The sequence below is a fragment of the Pyrgilauda ruficollis genome, unplaced genomic scaffold, assembly GCF_017590135.1.
Source record: "Pyrgilauda ruficollis isolate IOZ18807 unplaced genomic scaffold, ASM1759013v1 scaffold17, whole genome shotgun sequence".
Classification (NCBI taxonomy): Eukaryota; Metazoa; Chordata; class Aves; order Passeriformes; family Passeridae; genus Pyrgilauda; species Pyrgilauda ruficollis.
The window spans coordinates 11299402-11318897 of record NW_024515875.1 but is presented as its reverse complement, the minus strand read 5'-3'; the positions used below and the strand labels follow the sequence as shown (position 1 = coordinate 11318897).

At 50.7% G+C, this 19496-nt stretch overlaps 2 protein-coding genes and 1 non-coding gene across 4 annotated transcripts; all 3 read right to left on the bottom strand.

The window, feature by feature from the left end:
- Positions 1-3623: 3623 nt before the first annotated feature.
- PTPN6 (protein tyrosine phosphatase non-receptor type 6) lies at positions 3624-18115 on the bottom strand. 2 transcript variants are annotated; one of them, XM_041463971.1, is made up of 16 exons: positions 17213-18115; positions 16942-17043; positions 11948-12070; positions 11445-11639; positions 9146-9365; positions 8260-8376; positions 7979-8095; positions 7484-7580; positions 7004-7083; positions 6749-6898; positions 6526-6657; positions 6119-6273; positions 5763-5830; positions 5240-5391; positions 4444-4541; positions 3624-4336 (listed from the first exon to the last, which is right to left on the bottom strand). In XM_041463971.1, the coding sequence occupies exons 2-16, from the start codon at positions 16953-16955 to the stop codon at positions 4228-4230; spliced, it is 1827 nt and encodes a 608-aa protein (XP_041319905.1). In that variant the 5' UTR covers positions 16956-17043; positions 17213-18115; the 3' UTR covers positions 3624-4227. The 2 variants fall into 2 exon arrangements, with proteins under 2 accessions (XP_041319905.1, XP_041319906.1); XM_041463972.1 differs by lacking the exons at positions 16942-17043; positions 17213-18115 and adding an exon at positions 12328-12721.
- Positions 18116-18260: 145 nt separating this feature from the next.
- On the bottom strand, positions 18261-19074 carry CUNH12orf57 (chromosome unknown C12orf57 homolog). Its single transcript, XM_041463973.1, has 3 exons — positions 18915-19074; positions 18632-18808; positions 18261-18551 (listed from the first exon to the last, which is right to left on the bottom strand). Exons 1-3 carry the CDS (start codon positions 18970-18972, stop codon positions 18403-18405), a joined length of 384 nt encoding a protein of 127 aa, XP_041319907.1. The 5' UTR covers positions 18973-19074; the 3' UTR covers positions 18261-18402.
- Positions 19075-19089: 15 nt separating this feature from the next.
- On the bottom strand, positions 19090-19150 carry LOC121351747. The gene has a single exon (XR_005954830.1). It is a non-coding gene; the product is annotated as a U7 small nuclear RNA (small nuclear RNA).
- Positions 19151-19496: the final 346 nt, after the last annotated feature.

The following is a 19496-nucleotide window of genomic DNA, read 5'->3' as shown; positions in this document are numbered from 1 at the left end:
CAACCCAACCAAATTTTTATTGTGTCTAAGTGTGCTTAGTGCATGGAAAAAAAAGTGGTTATTTTATGTAGTGGGAGGTGGAACAGAGATTTTATTTGGTTGAAATTAGAATGAGGATGATGAAGAGAAAGGAACAAAAGAAAGAAATACATTTTTGGTCACTGACAGATCATCACAGTGTGGGGAGAGAGGAGAGATGTTTGGGTGCTCATAGAGCTGTGGGGTGACCGGGGCTGGTTCCTTAGGTGCCTGTGAGGGCTGCAGATGAGGGTAGGTTTACCTGCTTTTCCAGGTCACAGAAGCATCTCTATGCTGTGTCCTGGCTCCAGTGTCACACCCTGGGCTTTTTCCCCTCTGCTTTCCTGGCTGAAAAGTGGAGGCGAAATCTTCCTCCACTGACTAAACTCTACTTTGCTTGTGTTTCAACAGCAAGATCTTGTGTTCTTTAGGGGGAGCTTCTTTGCTGTTTCTCTGGGCTGCCCTAAGATTTAGAATTGTAGAATTTCTGGAGTTGGAAGGAACTCACAAGGATCAAGTCCAGGGCAATCTAGAAGTTAAACTTTAGGTGAGAGCATTGTCTAAACACATCTTCAGCAGAGACAGACTCAGGGTCATGACTGCTTCCCTGGGAGCTTGGCCACCCTGTAAATTACCCTTTTTTCTGATATCCAACCTGAACTCCCCCCTGTGCAGCTTTAAGCCATTCCCTGTGTCCTGTTGCTGGACACCAAAGAAAAGAGATCAGCACCCTCCTGCTGCCTCTGATGAGGAGGTATTAGGTCAGCCCTTGGTCTTCTCCAGGCTGAGCTAACTTTGTATCCTCAGCTGCTCCTTGTAAGTCACACATTTCCTTGTTGTCTTTGTTGCCCTCCTTTGGACACATTATAATATTTTTATATCCTCCTTGTATTGTGGAGCGTGAAGCTGCACACAGTGATGGTGAGGCTGGATCTGAGTGCAGTGGGACCCTCACTTCTCTGGCCAGTTAACTATTCTGTGCCTAGCACACCCCAGCATAACACACCTGGCAGGCCCTGCCATCACTCAAAATGCCCAGAGCCTTTTCTGCAGGGCTGCACCCCAGTCTCATCCTTCAGTCTATATTCACATCCCGGATTGCAGCATTCCGTGTGCAGAATCTGGCATTTGTTCTTGTGCAGTTTTGTGTGGATGAAATTGTGTACACGTCTGGCTGTCCAGAGGGATATGGTAACACTATTAAAAACTTTGCCAAAACTAAGAAAACACCCCACATCTGCCTTCCCTTTGACTACTAGGTGGGTAGCCTTGCTGTGAAAGGTTATTAAATTTGTAAGGCATGACTTTCCCTTCAAGAACTCGTGCGCATTTTGACCAATGACTGCGTTGTCTTTCAAGTCTTTTTCTTGAAGCTTCCAGACTAATTTTCTCCACAGTTTTACCAGGCACCAGAGTGACACTGATTGACCTGTAATTACCAAGATCTTCTTTCTTGCCCTTCTTGAAAATTGGAGCAACATTTGCCAGCCTCTGTGTCAACAGATACAGATTCCCAAGGCTGTTGATTAATAACTGAGAGAGGTCTCACAGTTATATTGGCCAACTCTTCAGTACCCTGGGAGGAATCCCATTGGGCCCCATAGACTTAGGTGCATTCACTTGCAGCAGCAAATCCCACACAAGTTCAAAGTCAGCTGGAGTTCATCATTCCCCCAGCCATGGCCATCCAGCCCAGGTCTCCAGACACCCCCATCACCAGTGTCAGAGGAAGAAGCAAAGGCAGCATTAAATGTCTCTGCTTTGTCACTGTTCGGGGATGAGGTGACCCACCTCATCAAGTGACATACTTTTAGTGTTCCTTCTGCTCTTAACACACTTAAAAATGCCTGTTATTACCCACCATAGTACCAGCCAGCTTCAACTCGAGCTTGGGCTTTTTTTCCACTAGAGTGGCAAGGAGAGTGTTTTCCCTCTGCATAATCTGTCCTTTCCCAAGTCCATACACTTTCTGCTAAGTAGCAGAAGGAGATCCTTGCTCAGCCAAGCCAGCTCTCAGCCTCACTGGCTAGACTTCTGAGACATCTGCTCCTGTGCTCTTGAAAAGAGGCCCCTTAAAAAGTGAGTAGCTTTTATGTGCCCCACTGTCCTCTAAAGCATATTCCATGGGGACCTGACTAACTGCTTCCCTGCAGCCTAAAGTCTGCTCTCCCCAGGTCCAGGGCAGTAGCTTTACTTACAGTTTTTCTCCTATTACCAGGATTTCAAACTCAGCTACTCCTGATCATGATGGTCAAGACAGCCACGCCCATGACCATGTCTATTTACAACCAACCATCTCTTTTTACAAACAACTCCAACTTGAGCGCTCCAGGGAAGAAAAGAGGCCTTTAGGGACTTCTTCCTTGGTGAAACAGAGCACAAGATGTTTAAAGGAACAGATAAAATCTATGGATTCCTGGTTTAAAGCTTCCTGGCAGTCAGAGCTATAACTATAACCCATATGTTTTGACTTGCAGCGTCAAGGAAGCACAAACTCTTTGAACCAGCTTTGAAAATGCATTCTCAAATAGTCACCCCCAAAGTATTTGTGTGTAACAGATCCTGTGTAAAGGAAGAGTACACTGCTTATGACGGTGCTGTATTTCTTGATGTGCAGTCAGGAAAGTTTTTGTTCAGTCTAAATTTTTTGTAGACCAGACATTATGGACACTTTAAGCTCAGGGATTTGAACACAAATAAGGTTCTCAGTAATCTGAGCTCGTTCCACAAGATGTCTTCATTTTCAAGCTTCAGGTAGAGTTTAAGCTAACCCTTGGTATACCTTGCTTTAGGCTGTGGCAGCTTTTTAAGAAGGAAGACAATTGGGTCCTGTCCTTTGAAGCTACCCAGAGGTTTCAGGCAAAGGTATGTGTTTCTTTAGGCTAGGACTTTAGCCCCTTCCCATTGCTTAAAAGAGGGTATGTGGCATCATGAAACACAGTACATGTCCCTCCACCCATTTTTACTTCTGCCCCTTATTTCCCCCACTGCCTCTTTCCTGTTTCTTCCTCTAGTGGCAATGGAATAGCAAAGACAGCTGGGAAATGCACACACAGGCCTATGGGATCACAGGCTGAGGGAAGCTGAAGTCCAGCACATGGAAAGAGCATCTGCTCAACAAAGTGTCTTCTGCCTTCCAAATGCTTCCAACCAGCTTTCTTGCCATATCAAATGACAGCAAGCAGTGACCTTCCTCCCAAAGCATTTTGTATAAATCGTGGTGGGAAGGAGGCTCTGGAGGCCTTTGGAGCAGGCTGCTGCTGGAAGTGGCACTGTTACCAGCACGAGGTCAGAGCAGCTGTGGCTTTGTCTGTTCACATATTGAAAACCCACAAGTAAAATTTAGATATAAAAGCTGTGTCAGAGTTTGTCACACCTGACCTTCCATGCTCAGACTTCGCTGCTGACTACCAACACTTGAGCTTCATAGCAAGGAGCCACCATAATTGGTCACAGCTTGCATGTAGCTAACAGGAAATCAGGAAAACTAAGCTGGAGCCATCCTTCTAAGTCTCTGCAGATCTGCAGGTGAAATCAGGAAGATTTCACCTGCACACTTAAAGAAGAAAACCTTTTGGGACCTGGTAGTCAAACAAACAGGTTTATTTACAAACAAAGAAGAAAACATGGCCATCACATCAAATTCTGGTATATTTACAGTGTCCAGGTGAAGGATGAGATAGCAAAAGGATAAGAGGGGCAGAAGGTTGGTATTAAAGAAAGGGGAGGTCTCCTGTTGAATTGCAGAGGAGCTGATCTGAAACAGGCCAAAACCTCCATACTTGAAAAGCTGAAGCTTCAGGGAACACAAACAGGATAAACTCAACTCACGGCAGTGGGCAGAGATGTAGCTCCTGGATTGACCTTCCTTAGCTCTTCCCTGAGAATTCCACTCAAGCTGACAGAGCAAAGGTGAGTTTGGGCCCCAGTGCTCAGGGAGCAAGGGAAGGAGGGGCGTGACCTTTTCCTGCTAATGGATGAGGAGGGGGCAGTGAGAGACTTGGCTCGCCTGCACGGGCAAGGGACCGTGGAGTCGGTCAGCTGAGCTGGAGAGCGCTCTGGTTCACGGCGCTGAAAGCTGGCACGGAACAGAAGGGGAAGGCTTCGTTCCAGTGCAAGAGCAAGGAATGCGAGACAGGCCAGCTGGGATGTGAGCTCCAGTCCTGCAGCCCAGGTTCAAACCCCCATGGGGGTACCTGCAACGTATGATTATTTTTTCTTTAGTGAGCCTTTCATCTTCTTCTCTGAGGAGCGTTGTTTCCGCACCTTCTCCTCCTTTTTCCCCAAGTTTTCATACACTGTTGATTCCTCTTTCTGCCTGTAAGACCAGGGAAAAAGTGAGGAAGAGGAAAAAGCCAGCCAAGGCAGCAGGCAGACTTGCCAGGGGCAGGCAGAGCTGGGCCTGTGCTGTAGGTGAGCTCTTACTTGGAGGGTTTTCGCGAAACCTTGGGGTGCGCATTCCTCACTGCAGGGGGGTAGGCGATGTTCCCATACTCGCACTCGTTTGGCTTGCCTTTCTGAGACTGCAGGAGAGGAAAAACAGGCTTGGAAGAGTGTGGTCTGGGAGGTGCACTTGAGGCACCATGGGCTGTTAAACCCCACTTGGTGCTAGGATCTCAGTGGAAGTTGGTGGATTGCTGAAGTGCTTGGGCTCAGCACACTGCCACTGCCAGAGGTGAGCAGCCTTGTGCAGGAGGCAGCAGTGGGGAAACAAATCTCTGGAGGCACTAGAATGCCCAGAAGTCCCAAATTTCTGCTAAAGAATATAAAAACAGCCTAAGCTATAGTATGCAGCCAGAAGCTACAAGGAAAGAGAAAAGACACGACTTATCAAATAGCAGGAAAAGATTTTGCGGCTGCAAAACTAGGATGTGAAAGACAAAGAGGAAAGAAGAGGCAAGGAAAGTCTTTGCTTGTCCTAAACTAAGTTTGTAACAAAACAGCACTTGGTGATATTATTCAGAACATAGTTAAAGTAACTGCATTAAAATTTAACTGCTGTCTAGCAGTTCAGAAGGGACTGGTACTTGAACTGCTAATGAACTTGTCCCCTGAATTTAAAAGTCTTAGAAGAGAGGAACAAGGACACAGATCTCACTGCACTATTGTAGTCTGTGTAGGTCTCAGTGTTAGCTTAAAACTTCTGAAAGAGCAGTTGGGCTCAGAGCCAGCAGCATGAAGGACTTAGGCTCACAGGGAAGTAGAGCCCCTTTTCTCTCACCTGAATAACTTCCAGCTTTTTCTTGGTTGCCTCTATGAACTGGCAGATGGCCATGTAGATGAACTTGTACTGGGCCTCTGTCTGCACCATCCCAGATCGCTGGGCCCTCACCATCTGGATGGTCTTCTGGATGTCAATGTCACAGTCCAGCCCTAGCAAGGAGCACCAGAAAAGTTTACGGACATATTCACTGCCCCCTCGCCCAGTTCTCTACCAAAAGCAGCCACAGTGGAAAACAGGCATGAAGTTTCCATCTCCTTCCATACTCTTTATTCCTGTATGGACCTCCCAGCTCTCCCCCTGCTCAGTATCTTTGAAGTCTGGCCTTGAGGAAAAGCCAAAGCTCAGGGAAGACTAAAGCCATAAGTGGATATGGAACAGAGATACACCAGAACAACTTAGGGCTGTGGCAGGATCTTCTCCCACTGACAGCTGATAGTTTTCATCCCTCTGCAGCTGAACTTAAAGGCAAAGTCCTACGGGATAGTCCAGTTCATGTTGACATCCTTTGGGATCCTCTTACCCTTGGTGGAGATTGTTTCCACTATCATATCAATGACGATGATAGTCCCAGTGCGGCCAATCCCAGCACTGCAAGGAGAGGACAAGCAGAGGTCAGGGCAAGACAGCTCCTGAAACAAAATGCAGCTGCTTCTGGGGAAGCATGTGCCTCTTGTAGCAGCTGTTCAGCAATGCCACAAAAGAGTCACGGGTTCAACAGGTAGAGAGTTTGGTGTGGGGGCACTGAAGAAGAAAAAAGCAAATATTGGGACTGGCATATGCTTCACTCACAAGTCCTGGGGTAGAGCTGGAAGACTTTCTGTATCTCACCCTAGATAAGGGATGGAGGATGCTTCAACCTCCAGCCTCTGTACCAACCTGCAGTGTACCAGAATAGGCCCTGCGTTGGGGATGCTCTCTTGCTTCTGGTTTATCTGGTCAAGGAAGCTGAGGACTCCTCCCGGCTCACTGGGTACACCATGGTCAGGCCAGCTCAGGTACTGGTATTGCCAGATCTCACGCACAGCCTTGCCCTGAGAAGAGCAAAGCACCCCACTGGTAAAACTGCAACCTGTCTCTGGCCTCTGTCCCAGGGAGAGGTGAGTCTGGAGCCAGAGACAATCTGTCTCACTTCTTAGTGATTCCACCAGTGTGATTCCAGCTCAAACCAGGTGGGAACAGCAGCCCTGGGAATGCTAAAACAGCAGCATCGTCACAGCACCCAGCAGTTCCCAGGTGTAGGTGTATGGGGGCTTGGGTGGCAGCCCTTGGTCAGACACACTCACGTTATCCTTGGGGCACACGCAGAGGTGCCGGAGTTTGTACTCCAGTGCGTCGTGCTCCCCAGCGTTCTGCACAAGGTAGGGACCGTATTCCTTCGTGCTGCCCAGCTCTGGCCAGTAAGGCACACATTTGTTCTGTGTGGGCAGAGAGGGCAGGGTGAGGATGGGCAGAAGGCAGGAGAGAGAGAAAGCAGAGCAATGGTTGAAAAGGAAGACTGCTACTTACCCGGCCTTTTTCCACCTCCCGTGTTGTCATCACAATAATGCGTGTGTTCTCCTGCCACACCATTTGCCACAAGTCATTGACTGTGGCATCCAGGCACCCCTGGCTGGCGATGTAGGTCTTGGTGCACTCATCTGGGCTGATCAGGGTGTTCTGAGTGCAGACAGGGGAGGGTCAGGAGGGCTGCAGCAGCAGCAGACCTTCCCCTGCTTTGGCACTGTTGTGGACAGGCACACAGCTGTCTTTCAAGAATCTCACCTTCACATAGTTGGCATTGATGTAGTCAGATCCAGGTATATTTGGGTCTCTTCCCTGGAGGATGACTCTGGAGTGATCAACTGGGGGTGCAGTGAAGGAATGAACAGTGCAATGAGATACTCCGTGCACAGCCACACAGAGCTCCCTCACTACCCTGTGCCACCTCTGTCATGATTCCCAGTAATGCCCCATATATCCTCAGCTCTCCCTCTCTGTGTTCAGACCATCTCACTCTGTCCTCCCATCTCTCTGCCTCTGTGATGGACCACAGAAGCTAATGAGTCTGATGCAACCCTCCCTTCTTCCTTCAAGGACAGGAAAAGGCTGTGACCTCCCTCATCAGCTCTTAATTCCTCAGTGCCATACACCTTGTACCCTGCTCTGGAGGACAGAGTGGGCTGAGGCAGGGATGGCTTGGACAGTTCTTCATTGCCTGTCTGTCTGTTTGGGTTTATTTTATAGTGGAGAAGCAAGACTCACAGGGCAATATGTTCTTGTATCGGTTCTTGCTCTTATTTTCAGGTCTCTGGCCCTCATGACGGTCAAACAGGTGCTTGGCTTCCTGTTTTTGCAGGCTCTGAGAGCAGAAGAAAGAATAGTCACGGCAAGGTCACAACGTATGGCAGGGGAGGTGGGCACTAGGAGGCACAGTGGTGGCTCTGATGACACATGGGCATGCTGTGGGGGAGCAGAGAAGTGAAAACCAAACCTAGACTTGAGAAGTCTGAGGCTTGAGCCCTTACTATCTTGGTGACTCACTCTCCCAGCCATAAAAAAGCACATTTCTACATCACTGGGTTCACTTAAAGATGAGACTCATTCCCCAGGGGAACTGGTTCCAAACAGACATTTCTTTCAGAAATAAATTGACAAGACACAAGAAATTTTTGTACAGGAAGAAAACGAGGACGGAGAATGAGGTGGTGCATGCAGAATTGCCAAAAAGTCAAATTATGTCCCCCAGCAGTTTCTTACATCAAATTCCTCCCAGAATCCAGCCTTGGACGTCTCCTCAGACAGACTTGTCTTCTTGTTCAGTTCCTGCACTCTGTTCTCAATGTCAGCAGCATTCACCCTCGTAGCATAGTAGGGCTGGGGATGGGAAAACACAATAGGTGAGAGAGAGAGAGAGATGCTGCTGGAGAGTGAAGTGTCCTCTGTGCACCATGGAAAAAAGAAGGAAAGGGACATAAAGCAGAAAAAACCAACAAATCAGTCCTCCAAAGGGTGCCTAAAAACCAGGAAACTGAACTTACCTGCTTCAGGTACACAAAGGAACCAGACATCTCTTCAATTCCAATCTTCTTGAAGTGCTCCACCAGATCTGTCAAGCTGTCAAACATCTCAGCCCCTCCAATTGTGTAGCGTCCATTCTAAACAGAGGAAGAATGTGTAATGTCTCACTCATAACATTCATAGCAGAATCCTGGAATAGTTTGGGTTGGAAGGCATCATAAAAGGCAGCTAATTCCAAACCCCCTGCCATGGGCAGAGACACCTTCCACTAGACTGGGTTGCCCAGAGCCCCCTTCAGCCTCACCTCAAACATTTCCAAGAATGAGGCATGCACAGTTTCTCTGAGAAATCTGAGCCAGTGCCTCATCAACCTCACAGTATTTTTTCCTATTATCCCATCTAAACCTGCCCTCTTTCAGTTTGAAGACATTTCCCCTTGCTCTATCACTCCATGCCCTTGTAAAATGTCCCCTTCCAGCTTTCTCATGAGCCTCCTTTAGGTACTGGAAGGTGCTGTAAGATCTCCCCAGACTCTCCAGGCTGCACAGCCCCCACTCTTTCCACCCGTCCCACAGACAAAGCTTATAACACTCAGGAAAAAGGCAATGCTGGGGTGCAGATCCATAGGCACCACCCCGCACCATCTAGGAAAGCATTTGCTCTGGCAGGGAGGTCAGAGGAGTTTGCCCTGAGCACACAGAGTTCATGGCTCCGTGCTCTTGCTGTAGTGCTCTCAGTGGATCAAGGCCCAGAGAAGGTGATTGCCCTCCAATCCCATTTAAGGCCAGTTGCATTCTCTCCTTGGAATCTCATCATCCCACATGAAAGACATAGGAGAAATTGTCACATCCATTTTGGTAACATCCATCAGACCACCGCCTCTCCTCCTGCCCTCCCACTGCTCACCTCACACATGATCTTGATGTGTGTGACTTTGAGCCGGGTCCCAGAGGCACCGGTTGCCCCAGCTGGAGCATCAGACCCAGGTTTAGGCTGGTCGGTGAGGACAGACAAGACAAAGTCCCCAGGTTTGCTGAGGCTCTCCCGCACCAAGAAGGTCCAAGGGGTAGCTTTGGTCTGGAGCAGTGACTCTGCTGCAGGGCCTGACAGATGCCCATGGTACCACCTAAGAAAAAACACGAGAGGGTCAGAAAAGAGGTGGAGATGCAAAGTGGATGCCCTTGAGCTGATGAGTGAAGAACAGCAACTCTGGGGAAGGGTGAGGGAGGAGGAAAGGAAGGGGGAGACAGAGAAGAAGGAATGAGAGAGTGAAGGAGGAGCAGGATCTTGGGAAAAGCATATGAGATAGAAGGTGGAGAGCAGGGCAGAAGAGGAAAGTGCAAGGGATGGGCAGAGACAGAAGGGACCTAGGGAGCAGAAGGCTGGTACCGGAGGACACAGCGGGAAAGCACCAAGTGTGATCCATTGTGTGACACACACATAGGCACAGCTTAGTGATAGTTTCTGCCTGGAACACCAGCTGGGAGAGGGTAGTCTGTGTGTTTCAGCACCTCACAGTATTATTGGGACTGTTGTCTTACTGTTGCAAGGGGCTCTGGAAACTCAAACACCAGGGAAACAGAAATAAGCCCCCACTGAGTCAGAAACTCTCCCATCAGATTTAGCAGCACCCAGATGGTTGTGTTGAGATCAGATCCATTAAAGAACCATTCCAGCAACTCCTCTTTCTGAAACTCAGTCACCTCTTCACTCAAAAGATAATTCCCATTCTCTGAGCACACCACACTGCAGCAATCACCCTGGCCATGGGAGTGAGCACAAGGAGCTGATCCATGTGCACATTCTTGTCCTCAGTACAAACACTCAGCAGCTCCTTCTCTCTTCCCAGCATAAGGTCAGGAGCATCCCCGTTTGACCAAGGTGTTCCCTGCCTTGCCATGGGGATGTGGGAAGGGATTTACTTCCCATGGAGCAGCTAACAGGGAAGGCCTGGCATGGTACTGGTGAAGTTCACATTGTTAGGGGGCTATTTGTTCCCATGAACTGAGATGGAGTTCACGAGGCCACAGCCCCGTCACAGAGGCAGCTGGGGCATTTATTCATTCTCCCCTGCATCTGGTCAGAGCAAGGGGTTGCTCCACGTACAGCAAGAGGTTCACACAGTTATCGGGCTCAGCAAGTAACTTTTGTTGACCCTCACCTCATGCAAGAAGCAGCTGATGACTGACTCTCACTGCACGGTTGTCATTAATTTCTGAACCTCCTCTCAGAGAATTGTTCAGCCACCATGTGTTCAGATGCCACCTTGGGATCGGCTGGCCCCTCCTGCCCATCAGAGATCTCCCAGTCTCCCCTCCCCACAGGTAGGAGGGGGTTAATATGGGTCCCATTCCTCCTCCCCCAGCAAAGCCCAGCTCTTCAAAGCCACGTGATGGAAAATCACTTGGGGAGAGAGTGAGAGGAGCTTTCGTAAGAGCCCGAGGGGGGGAGGGGGTAAGTTTCCAACCGCAGGAGGAAGGGAGGAAACTGCAGGGCCACGAAGCAATGGCCTTGACTGGAGAGGACAGCCAGCAGCAGACCTGCCCCTCTGCAGCCTGACCCCAGAGCAAGCTGGGGTGTACCCTGATGTTTTGGCCCAGGGCGTCTCTGCTCCCTGCCTCCAGGTGCCCGAGGAGGACCTGTGCAAGAAGGACTTGTCACCCCAGAGCAGGGCATGACAGCTCCCCCGAGCTGCATCAAAGGGCCTGAAAGCAAAAAGCAAGGGCAAAACCACCTGATTTGATTTAGGAACTTGGTGTCAGAGACACATGCAAAGCGGGGACAGGAAGGAGACTAATCAGGCCAGGAATAGCAGGGGAACATGGTCCTGCTCGCAGCTACGTGAGTCACCCAGGCCTAGAATAACCAAGGAGGTTTGGGGCACAACTGAGGGCTTCCACACAACGTGCCCCTCCACAGACCACTGCAGACCCACACCGGACACCGCAACCTTTTCTTTCAGAAACAGTGTATAAATAGCAAAGGCAACCGGAAACCAGAAGTAAAAATAGATCCCTACTAGGTCTGCTGTGATGGATCAAGGTACACACAGCTATTCCTGGGGATGCTTCCCCCATGGACACAGAAGAGGTTAAGAAAGGCAGGAGGGATTTTTTGCAGGATTTGCTCTGGGGATGCAGGCAGGACAGAAAGGAGGCCATGAAACATTAATCACAGACACAGCAGCTCCTTGCTGTGCCTGTACCTCTCTGTCGTGGGGTCAGAACAGTTGAGCGGGTATCGCAAGTCGATGATGGTTCCATCTTTGTCCTGCAGCGAGCCCTGTTGCTGTGTGTAGTACTCCACCAGTTCTGACAAGGTGGCAAACTTCTCCCCTCCATACAGGTCATAGAAATCCCCAGTATTCTGGATGCGGATGTGGGTTACCTGATCACCAACCCTGTGAAATAAAGCACAAGGCAGTCCAATGAGGTGGTTGGAAAAAGGGCAGGAAAGTGTCCTGCACTACCTCCCACCCATGGAACCAGAGCAAACCATCTCCGTGAATGGAGATGACTGGAAAGAGAAGCTCCTTGGGCAACTTGAGGGAGGCTCTAGAAGACACTGGGAAGCTGAGGTCATTTTACAGTTGAGAAGAACTCAAAGGAATAGAGACAGGATGAAGAAGATGCCACAGGACATGTGAGGATCCAGGCAGTCTGTGTATGTAACACTGCAAAGACAGAAGCTGGGGTCCAAGTTACTTACCGGACTGAAAGGGAAAAATCCCCCTGATTCCTCCGACTGGGTCTGGCCAGGAAGCTCCCATGGACACCTCGTCCCTTCAGTAAGGCTTCAGCTTCCAGCCCACTCAGGTCACGGTGAAACCACCTAGCAGAGAAAATAAAAGCAAGACCAAGTGAATAACAAAGGCCAGGCACTATTGTGGAGATTTGTAGGGTGAAGAATGGTCCCTGGTCAGCATCCCTAGGTGAAAACCAGCAGCAGCATCCCTTCCTGCCTGATGCCTCCCCCAGCTTATGGACGGTTCCCATTAGAGATACGGCTTCCAGGGCCGTCCCTGCCCTCATCCATCCTACTTCCCTGCTCCCATTCCTTACACACACAGACCTCTCAGACCCTCTTACCTCACCATTGTGGAGGGAGAAAGAAGAGGTGGCCAAGTGGCTGCCACTGAAGCAACCCAAAAAACACAGAGGAAAAATCAGTTTGCGCTGGAAAGGAAAGGGAAGTCGGAGGTCTGTGCTGAGGCACCCAACGCCAAACTGTTCCTGTGCCTCTTGGGAGCTGGCCATGTATCTCTCCTGGAGTCGACTGTCAGTCCATTCAGACCCTCTCCATCCACATTTTCCTGGGCAGGTGCCTCGATCTCTGGCCCGCTGTGCAGTGCTGCTGGGCACGGGCAGGCGCGAGCCCGTACACAGCGGGGCACGCGCAGCTCCGGGAACAGGAAGCGCTCTGAGCCATCCACTCCGCAGCCCCAAGCTGCTTTGCATACACTTCTGCTTCTCCTTTTGTGTCTTTCCTCCCCATAGCCCCTATTATTTTTGGGTCCCTGTCTTTAGCACACAAGGGCTGACTCTTCACATGCATCTTGGGTTCTGGCCGTGTTCACAAAATTCAGTTCTGCTCGTCCTCTGTGTCCCTTTTCCTCCAAAAGGCCAACGAGCAACACAAATGGTCCTAAACGTCCCACATGCTCTGTACAGGCACAGGGGGGAATCCATGTGAATCCAGAGCTGCAGACTTCAAGGTCCAGGCTAGTGCTCTGTGCACAGCAGTGCCTGCCTGAAACCAGCCTGCCATGGGATGGGACTGGCACAGGCAGCTCAGAAGGGAAGGGGAGGTTGGGAGAGGGTGGTGATGCTGCCCAGGAAGGCAGGCAGAGACCAGGACAAACAGCTACTACCTACAGGGAGCCCACACAGCACTGAGGGAGCTGAGCCAAGGACCTTCAAAATCCCAGCATCCCATGCTGAGGCCAAAGCTGACAACCTGGACAACCAGGTATAAAAAGAAGGAAAACCATTCCAGTCACCTAGCTGCTTCCAGCTGTGGCCCACAACACTGGCTTCAAGGTCTGCAGGTCTGGTGAAAGAATGGAAGCTAAGCAGTGGCATAAGAGTGCAATCCAGCTGGCAAAGGAGCCTGGCTTTTCCCTGGGGCCATCTCAGCTACCCTGTGTGCTGTGGGCAGCAGCAACAGCCTTGCTCATTTCAAGCAGCAGCAGCTGCAGACTTCCCCACACACCACCAGACTGGGAAATCCTGCAAAAAGATGAACAGGATGCTAGCTAAGACCTAGACAAAAACTCGTGGCCAAGACAGAAACCAGCAACAAAGGGAAGTACAGGAGAGAGGAGTGGGAAGCTAAACTTCATTGCTAGAAAGGCAACCCAGGCACCTACAACAGCTTCCTTAGAAATGCTTCTGGTTTCATGCACATGGTGAGCTGGGGTGCAGTGAGCTGCAGGCAGCCAGAGGTACTGACTTAGAACTGATATTAAAAACCAAGGAGATTTTAAATGCACAGGACCAACTCAAGAGAACAACTGCACAAAGTTGCAGAAGTTGCACCAGAAAGGCGGCACTTAAATCAGTCTAGCAGGAACAGGAAACAAGTTATGTTTATTGCCAAGGGAGAAAAGGCAGGAACTTCCAGAAGTCCCAAAAAATAATTCCTGATATCAAAAGCATGTTAGAGTATGCTGAGTCAATATGAAGCCAAGGCAGATGAAAACCGAAACTTAGGCATCCTTGCACCCTACACTGAAGGAGAAAATCTGTCTGAGGAACTGAACATTAGTTGGGCAGAGGGGAACAGGGGAAGAACAAGGTAGCAAAGAGCCCAGACCAGAATAAGAAAGGGTGAGTGAGCACTTATTCCATGGAACTCAGTATCCTCCAGAAGGACAAGCCACAGGGTGCAGTGTAATCTCTTGACGGTATTTTTGTGGACAAAAATCCCATCTCACATAATTTACAGGATGAGTTTATGCTTCTGCTTGCTTTCATTTTAGGAAAGGAGTGGATGCATGCAGCCGCTCTGGTGTCTTTGATCTGGGCCGTCCAATTAAAAACTACCAGTAAGGGACGGAAATGTCACCACAGAGAAGCCATCAGTCGGTGTCTTCGAGGCTGCTCTCCCAAATGGCTGCAGCATGGAACAGCTGAGCCACTAAATATAATCATTGAGCCACTAAAACACTTTTTTAATATAATTAAGAGGTCAAGAGATTTCAGCAAACTCTTACACTGTTTGGCTTTCAGTTAGAACCTCATCTTGTAAATCCCTTGCGGAACCAGGCCACAGCTAGCACACTAACAAATTTACAGCAGAAGATAAATGAAATAGCTAATTAAAAGACACACATCTGGATTGCTGCAAGAAAAAAAAGGTCCTGAGAAATTGGAAAGAATCCAGCATAATGCCACTAATTCAAGTGAAGAGCCTTGAGCATAGCAGAGAGCAAGCTGGGTTTATTCAGCTTGAAGAAAAGATGCTTAAGGAGGGATTTAACACTTGTCTGAGACTACCTAAAAGGGGCCGTGGGGGTTTAGAGCTGATAAGTCAGGTTCTTTCTTGTGGGACACAAGAAAAAGACAAGAGGCAACCGGCATCACTTGCAGCAAGGGAAATTCTGATTAGGTATCAGGAAAAACTGCACACGTGCTCCCCCCCAAGGGGGTTCAGCACTTGCCCAGGTCCCCAGAGCAGCTGAGGAACCTCCACCCTGGCAGATGTCAGGACTCACCCGAATAAGGCCCTGAGCCACCTGAGCTAGTTTTGGGGCAGCAGGGGTAGGACTAGGCAATCCAGAGGTCAAAATGGTTGTCAAAGGAAGAGCAGAGAGAAATATTGTGTATAGAGTTTCGTTTGCCCCTGTTCTTCCTAGGACTGTATCAGCAGCTACTTGTAGTCAACTGTCACATGCATAACAAATTTTGGGCCCTTTGGCAAAGAGCTCCATTGCTCAGTTACAGCAACACCCCTTCCTTTGACTCGCTTATAACCTGTTCCCTGCCTCTTTTTAAACACCTGGTTGTTGTGAAGAAAGGAAAACCAGTGGGTGATTCCTGTTTCTCTCCCCCTGCTCCAAGCTGCTCGTGGTAACAGACCTAAAATATCCGTATCCATCCTCAACTCTTTGCCAGGCTGAAGACTCCAGCCCTACTAAGGGGTTCTTTTTGTACAGAACTATTCTGTACCTCTGGCCACCTTTGCTGTCCCTCTCAGAGATATTTCCAATTCTGGCATCTTGATTTGGAGATAAGAGTGTAGATGGGCACAGAACTGTGGTGTTCAAAATGTTGGTGAGTCATGGACAGCAGTGCTTCCTGATGTTCATTACAACCAAGCATTAAGCTAACAACTGCATGGATTCTATAACCAAGGAGAGGTTACCATTCGTTCACAGCCATTGTTTTATACGCAATTTTTGTATTATTTTTCTGTATGAAGATTGTTTTACATAAGCCTTTTCACCTGCTGTTGTACTGCCCATTCATTCACTGCCATTAGGTCTTTCCAAAATTATTCACAAGTCGACTCCCACCCTATTATCCTGAATAACTTTCTACCATCATCCAGTTTTCTCACCTCACCAAGCTGTATTCCCAGGTCACTTGGGAATATACTGAACAGTGTGTCTTTCAGAAAGGCCCCCTGTGATCTGACCACTGATGGCTTCCCTTTGCTGTAAAAATGGGATGTTAATTCCCACCTTCCATTTACTATTATCTAGTAATTCTTTACCCAAGAAAACCTTCATCTTCTTTTTTTTTTTTAATGCTGTGATTTAAAGATTTCTATGAGAAAATCTTGTCAAATTCTTTAAATCCAAGCAAACTGCACTGGCCAGACCTGCCTTATCCACAAGCTTGCTGAGTCCCTCAAACCCTCCAGTTTTACAGGACCATATTTGCCTTTACAAAAGCAGATGCTGGCACTTTCCTTAGTATCACATTCACAGCTTTTCCCATTATACTGTGCACCCTCTTGCTCAGATAACTTTATTGTTCCATGCTTCCCTCACATTTGGGGGGAGTTAATTTGGAGCCCTTTTTGAGAATAAGCATTGCATTTTTTAATCTTCTTCTTCTAAATCTCAGCATGGAGAAGATTTCGGACAGGAGGTTTTGCTGTTCTGTACAGAAGTCTGTTGTAGTTCAGTCATCAGTGCAGAGCAAAGGCTGCCTGGGGATGGGCAGATGGACCATCTTCCAAAGCCACATTGCTCTCCATCAGGCCTTGGGGCTCCAGCACAGTGCTGGACCACTGTGGCTGCCCAAATTCTTACCAGAGAGTAATGCCAGTGCAAATCCCATTTCCTGACACCCTTCCAGAGCAAGGTACCTGTTTGGACTGACTGTGAGGATTGTATGTCCTGCTTTTTGTTCCATAAAGGGCTAGAAAGACTGCAGCAAATAAAGGAATAACCAGAATTTAAAAGGCCAGGCAGCTGACATCTCTCTCTGCAAAACCGTTCAGAGATGCTGCAGCTGCAGGGTGGCAGAGGAACTGCAGCAGACTGGGCATCACAAACCCTGCTTGCTCGTTATCAAAGTGAGAAGGAGAACAGCAACAATGTAAAGCACAGCCAGCTCCAATCCTCTAATAGGCAGCTCCTATTAAAAAGTGGGGGGTTTTCCCTTCTGTGCCTGATTCCTACTGCTGATATTTTTATTTTTCTCACCAACAGCTCTTGTTTTCTTGCCCTAACTAGCATTCACAGCACTCACCCACGGGATGGCATCAGGGTCTTGTCTCTCAGATCCCCACTGATGGAGGACTGACAGGAGCTGGTGGAGGAAGTACCACAGCCCTCAACCAAGGGGGTCCTACTAAAGAAAATAAAGCAATATTGGAATTACCAAGAAAGGATCTTGAAACGGATTTGGGAGAGAGATGAAAGACCTTGATAGAGGAGAGGTGGATGCTCATGGCGGTGAGTGCCGGGCGCTGGAGCAGCAGCTGGCAGTGCTTGCGGGTGCAGCACCTCCCGTGACTCACCTGAGCCCGATCCGCACAGGCGAACCCCGAACTCCGCCTGCTCCCAGGCGGACTGAGGAGGAGATAGCTCCAGGTCAGGCAAACCTCAGGCCTCAAGCCGCGGGCTTAATTTTCACCATTTGCAAAGCACTTCCTGGACTGCAGTTAATGAATAATCAAAGGGGTGGGGGAAGGCCAAGGCCAGGCTCGGAGAGGTGGATGGAGACGGAAGGGACCGACTGCTCTTCCTGCCTCCCATCCACGGAGCTCACGCCCTCGCTGGCTGCATTCCTGCCCGCTTTGTAACTCAGAGCGCAGAACGCCCGCCGCAGCTCCCTCACACCTGGCTTGCAGCTCCCTGCTCTCCCAGGCCTGGCTCCTCCGCTCTCAGCCCTTTTCCCCTCCCTTCTGTCGCCAAAGACCTCAATTCTTCCAACGGGAACAGGGACAAAGGGCAGGAGGCTACAAACAGACATACCTGATGTCCCTCTGAATGACACTGGAAAGAGAACATTGCAAAGGAGCAAGGCTGCACCACTAGGATGATCCCTATGCAGTCCAAAAAAGAGGCGAGATAAAAATTTTATGTTGTTTATGTTGTTCTAATCCAGGCTGCAGCCAAACGGGGCGAGCCCAGCCCTCCCACGCTCGGCTGCTCCCTGCTGCTTTTTTCACTAAGGAAAATGTGCCGGATTGCACATTCAGCCACAAAACAAGGCAGCCACAGGCACTGGGGGCAGGAGTAAATTAGCACCGACCCTGCTGGGACAGGGGTCTCAATGGCATTTACAACACTCGCTGAACAGCACTGGATCGTGTTGAGGGACACGCTTCCTGGTATGCTTCAAACAGCACGTCTGAAAATGCTTGCCCTTGTGAAGTGCTTAATACCTGTCTCTGTGACACCAGATCCTTCTCACCGAGGCTCTGCACAAACCTTCTGCAGAACACGGTGCATAGTGGGCCTCCCAAAACAGCGTCGCAAGTGTCATGCAGAGAGCACTGCTGTGCCTGCCTCTGCACCAGGGAGCAGCACTGCTGAGCTCACGGCCATTCATAAACACGGGCGTTTTCAACACACGTTTTATTCACGAGCAGACACAAAGCACCCCATTCCTTCCAGGACCGCGTCTCCCTTGTTCAAGTGCCCCATTCCCAGGGCTGACAGGACCTGCACCTTGGAAGGAGGGCACCGGGAGAACTCCGCGGGCTCAGGAGGCAGCAACTCCGCCGGTGCCGGCCCCGTGCGGCGGCAGCGTCATGGGCGGCAGGAACATGGCCTTGAGCTTGCCGGACATGCTGGCGATCTCCGGGTCCTGCGACTCGTAGGACTTGATCAGCCGGGCGAACTTCAGGACGCCTGCAAGGAAAGGGGATGGGCGGGACGCCCCGCTGCCCCGGCGGGCCCGGAGCATCCCGCCCGGCGGGGGAACAACCCACCTTCGCCGTCGCTGCTGAACCCGTAGGCCTTGATCACGTCCTGCTGGATCTGGGTGGCCACGGGCAGCAGGAACTGCAGCATCTTGCCCATGTCGTTGCAGGCGTTGTCCCGAGCCTCCTCCATGCGCTGCGCGTTCTCGGGCGCCCCGAACGCCTTGATCACCTCCGCCAGCACCGCTGCGGGACACGGGCACTCAGCCGCCCGCCGGCCTCCCGCATCCAGCTGCGCGACACGGGCACTCCGCCGCCGGCCCGCCCGGGACACGGGACCGCCCGCACTCACCCTTCGCCTGCTCCGCGCTCAGGGCCGGCGGCACCGAGGGCTGCGCGGAGGCCGCCATGGGGCGCGGCGGCACCGCGGCTCCGGTCCCGCACCGACCGGCAGCGGCTGCAGCCCGGCCCGCCCCGAGCGCGCCTGCGCCTCCCCGCCCCGTTCTGCCATTGCACCGGCCTGTGGGAGCGGCTTCCCGCGAGCGCGGGAAACCTGCTGGACAAATTCTAAAAGAGCTGAAATCACTGCCGGGAAGCGCGCCGCTGCGGGGAGCCCCTCCGGGCCGATCCACCCCGAGGTGAGGGTGAGAGCCGCTTTTCCCTCGTGCGGCCTCCTCCGTGGGCCCCCGGCCCGGTGCCGTCCACCCGCCCCTCTCCAGGCCGATACCGGCGGCTCCGCCGCCGCCGAACCGGCCCGGCCGAGCCACCCGGGCCGTATGCAAATTTCTCGCTTCTCATTGGTCCGCGGCGCGCACGCCCCGCCCCTCCCCGCAGTGGCTGGGCTCTCGCCCAGCGGCTCCCCCGCGCCTTTCCCGAGGCGGTGCCCACTTCCAGCCTCTCCCACTTTTCACCGGGAGTGTTTCTGCCCTTCCCC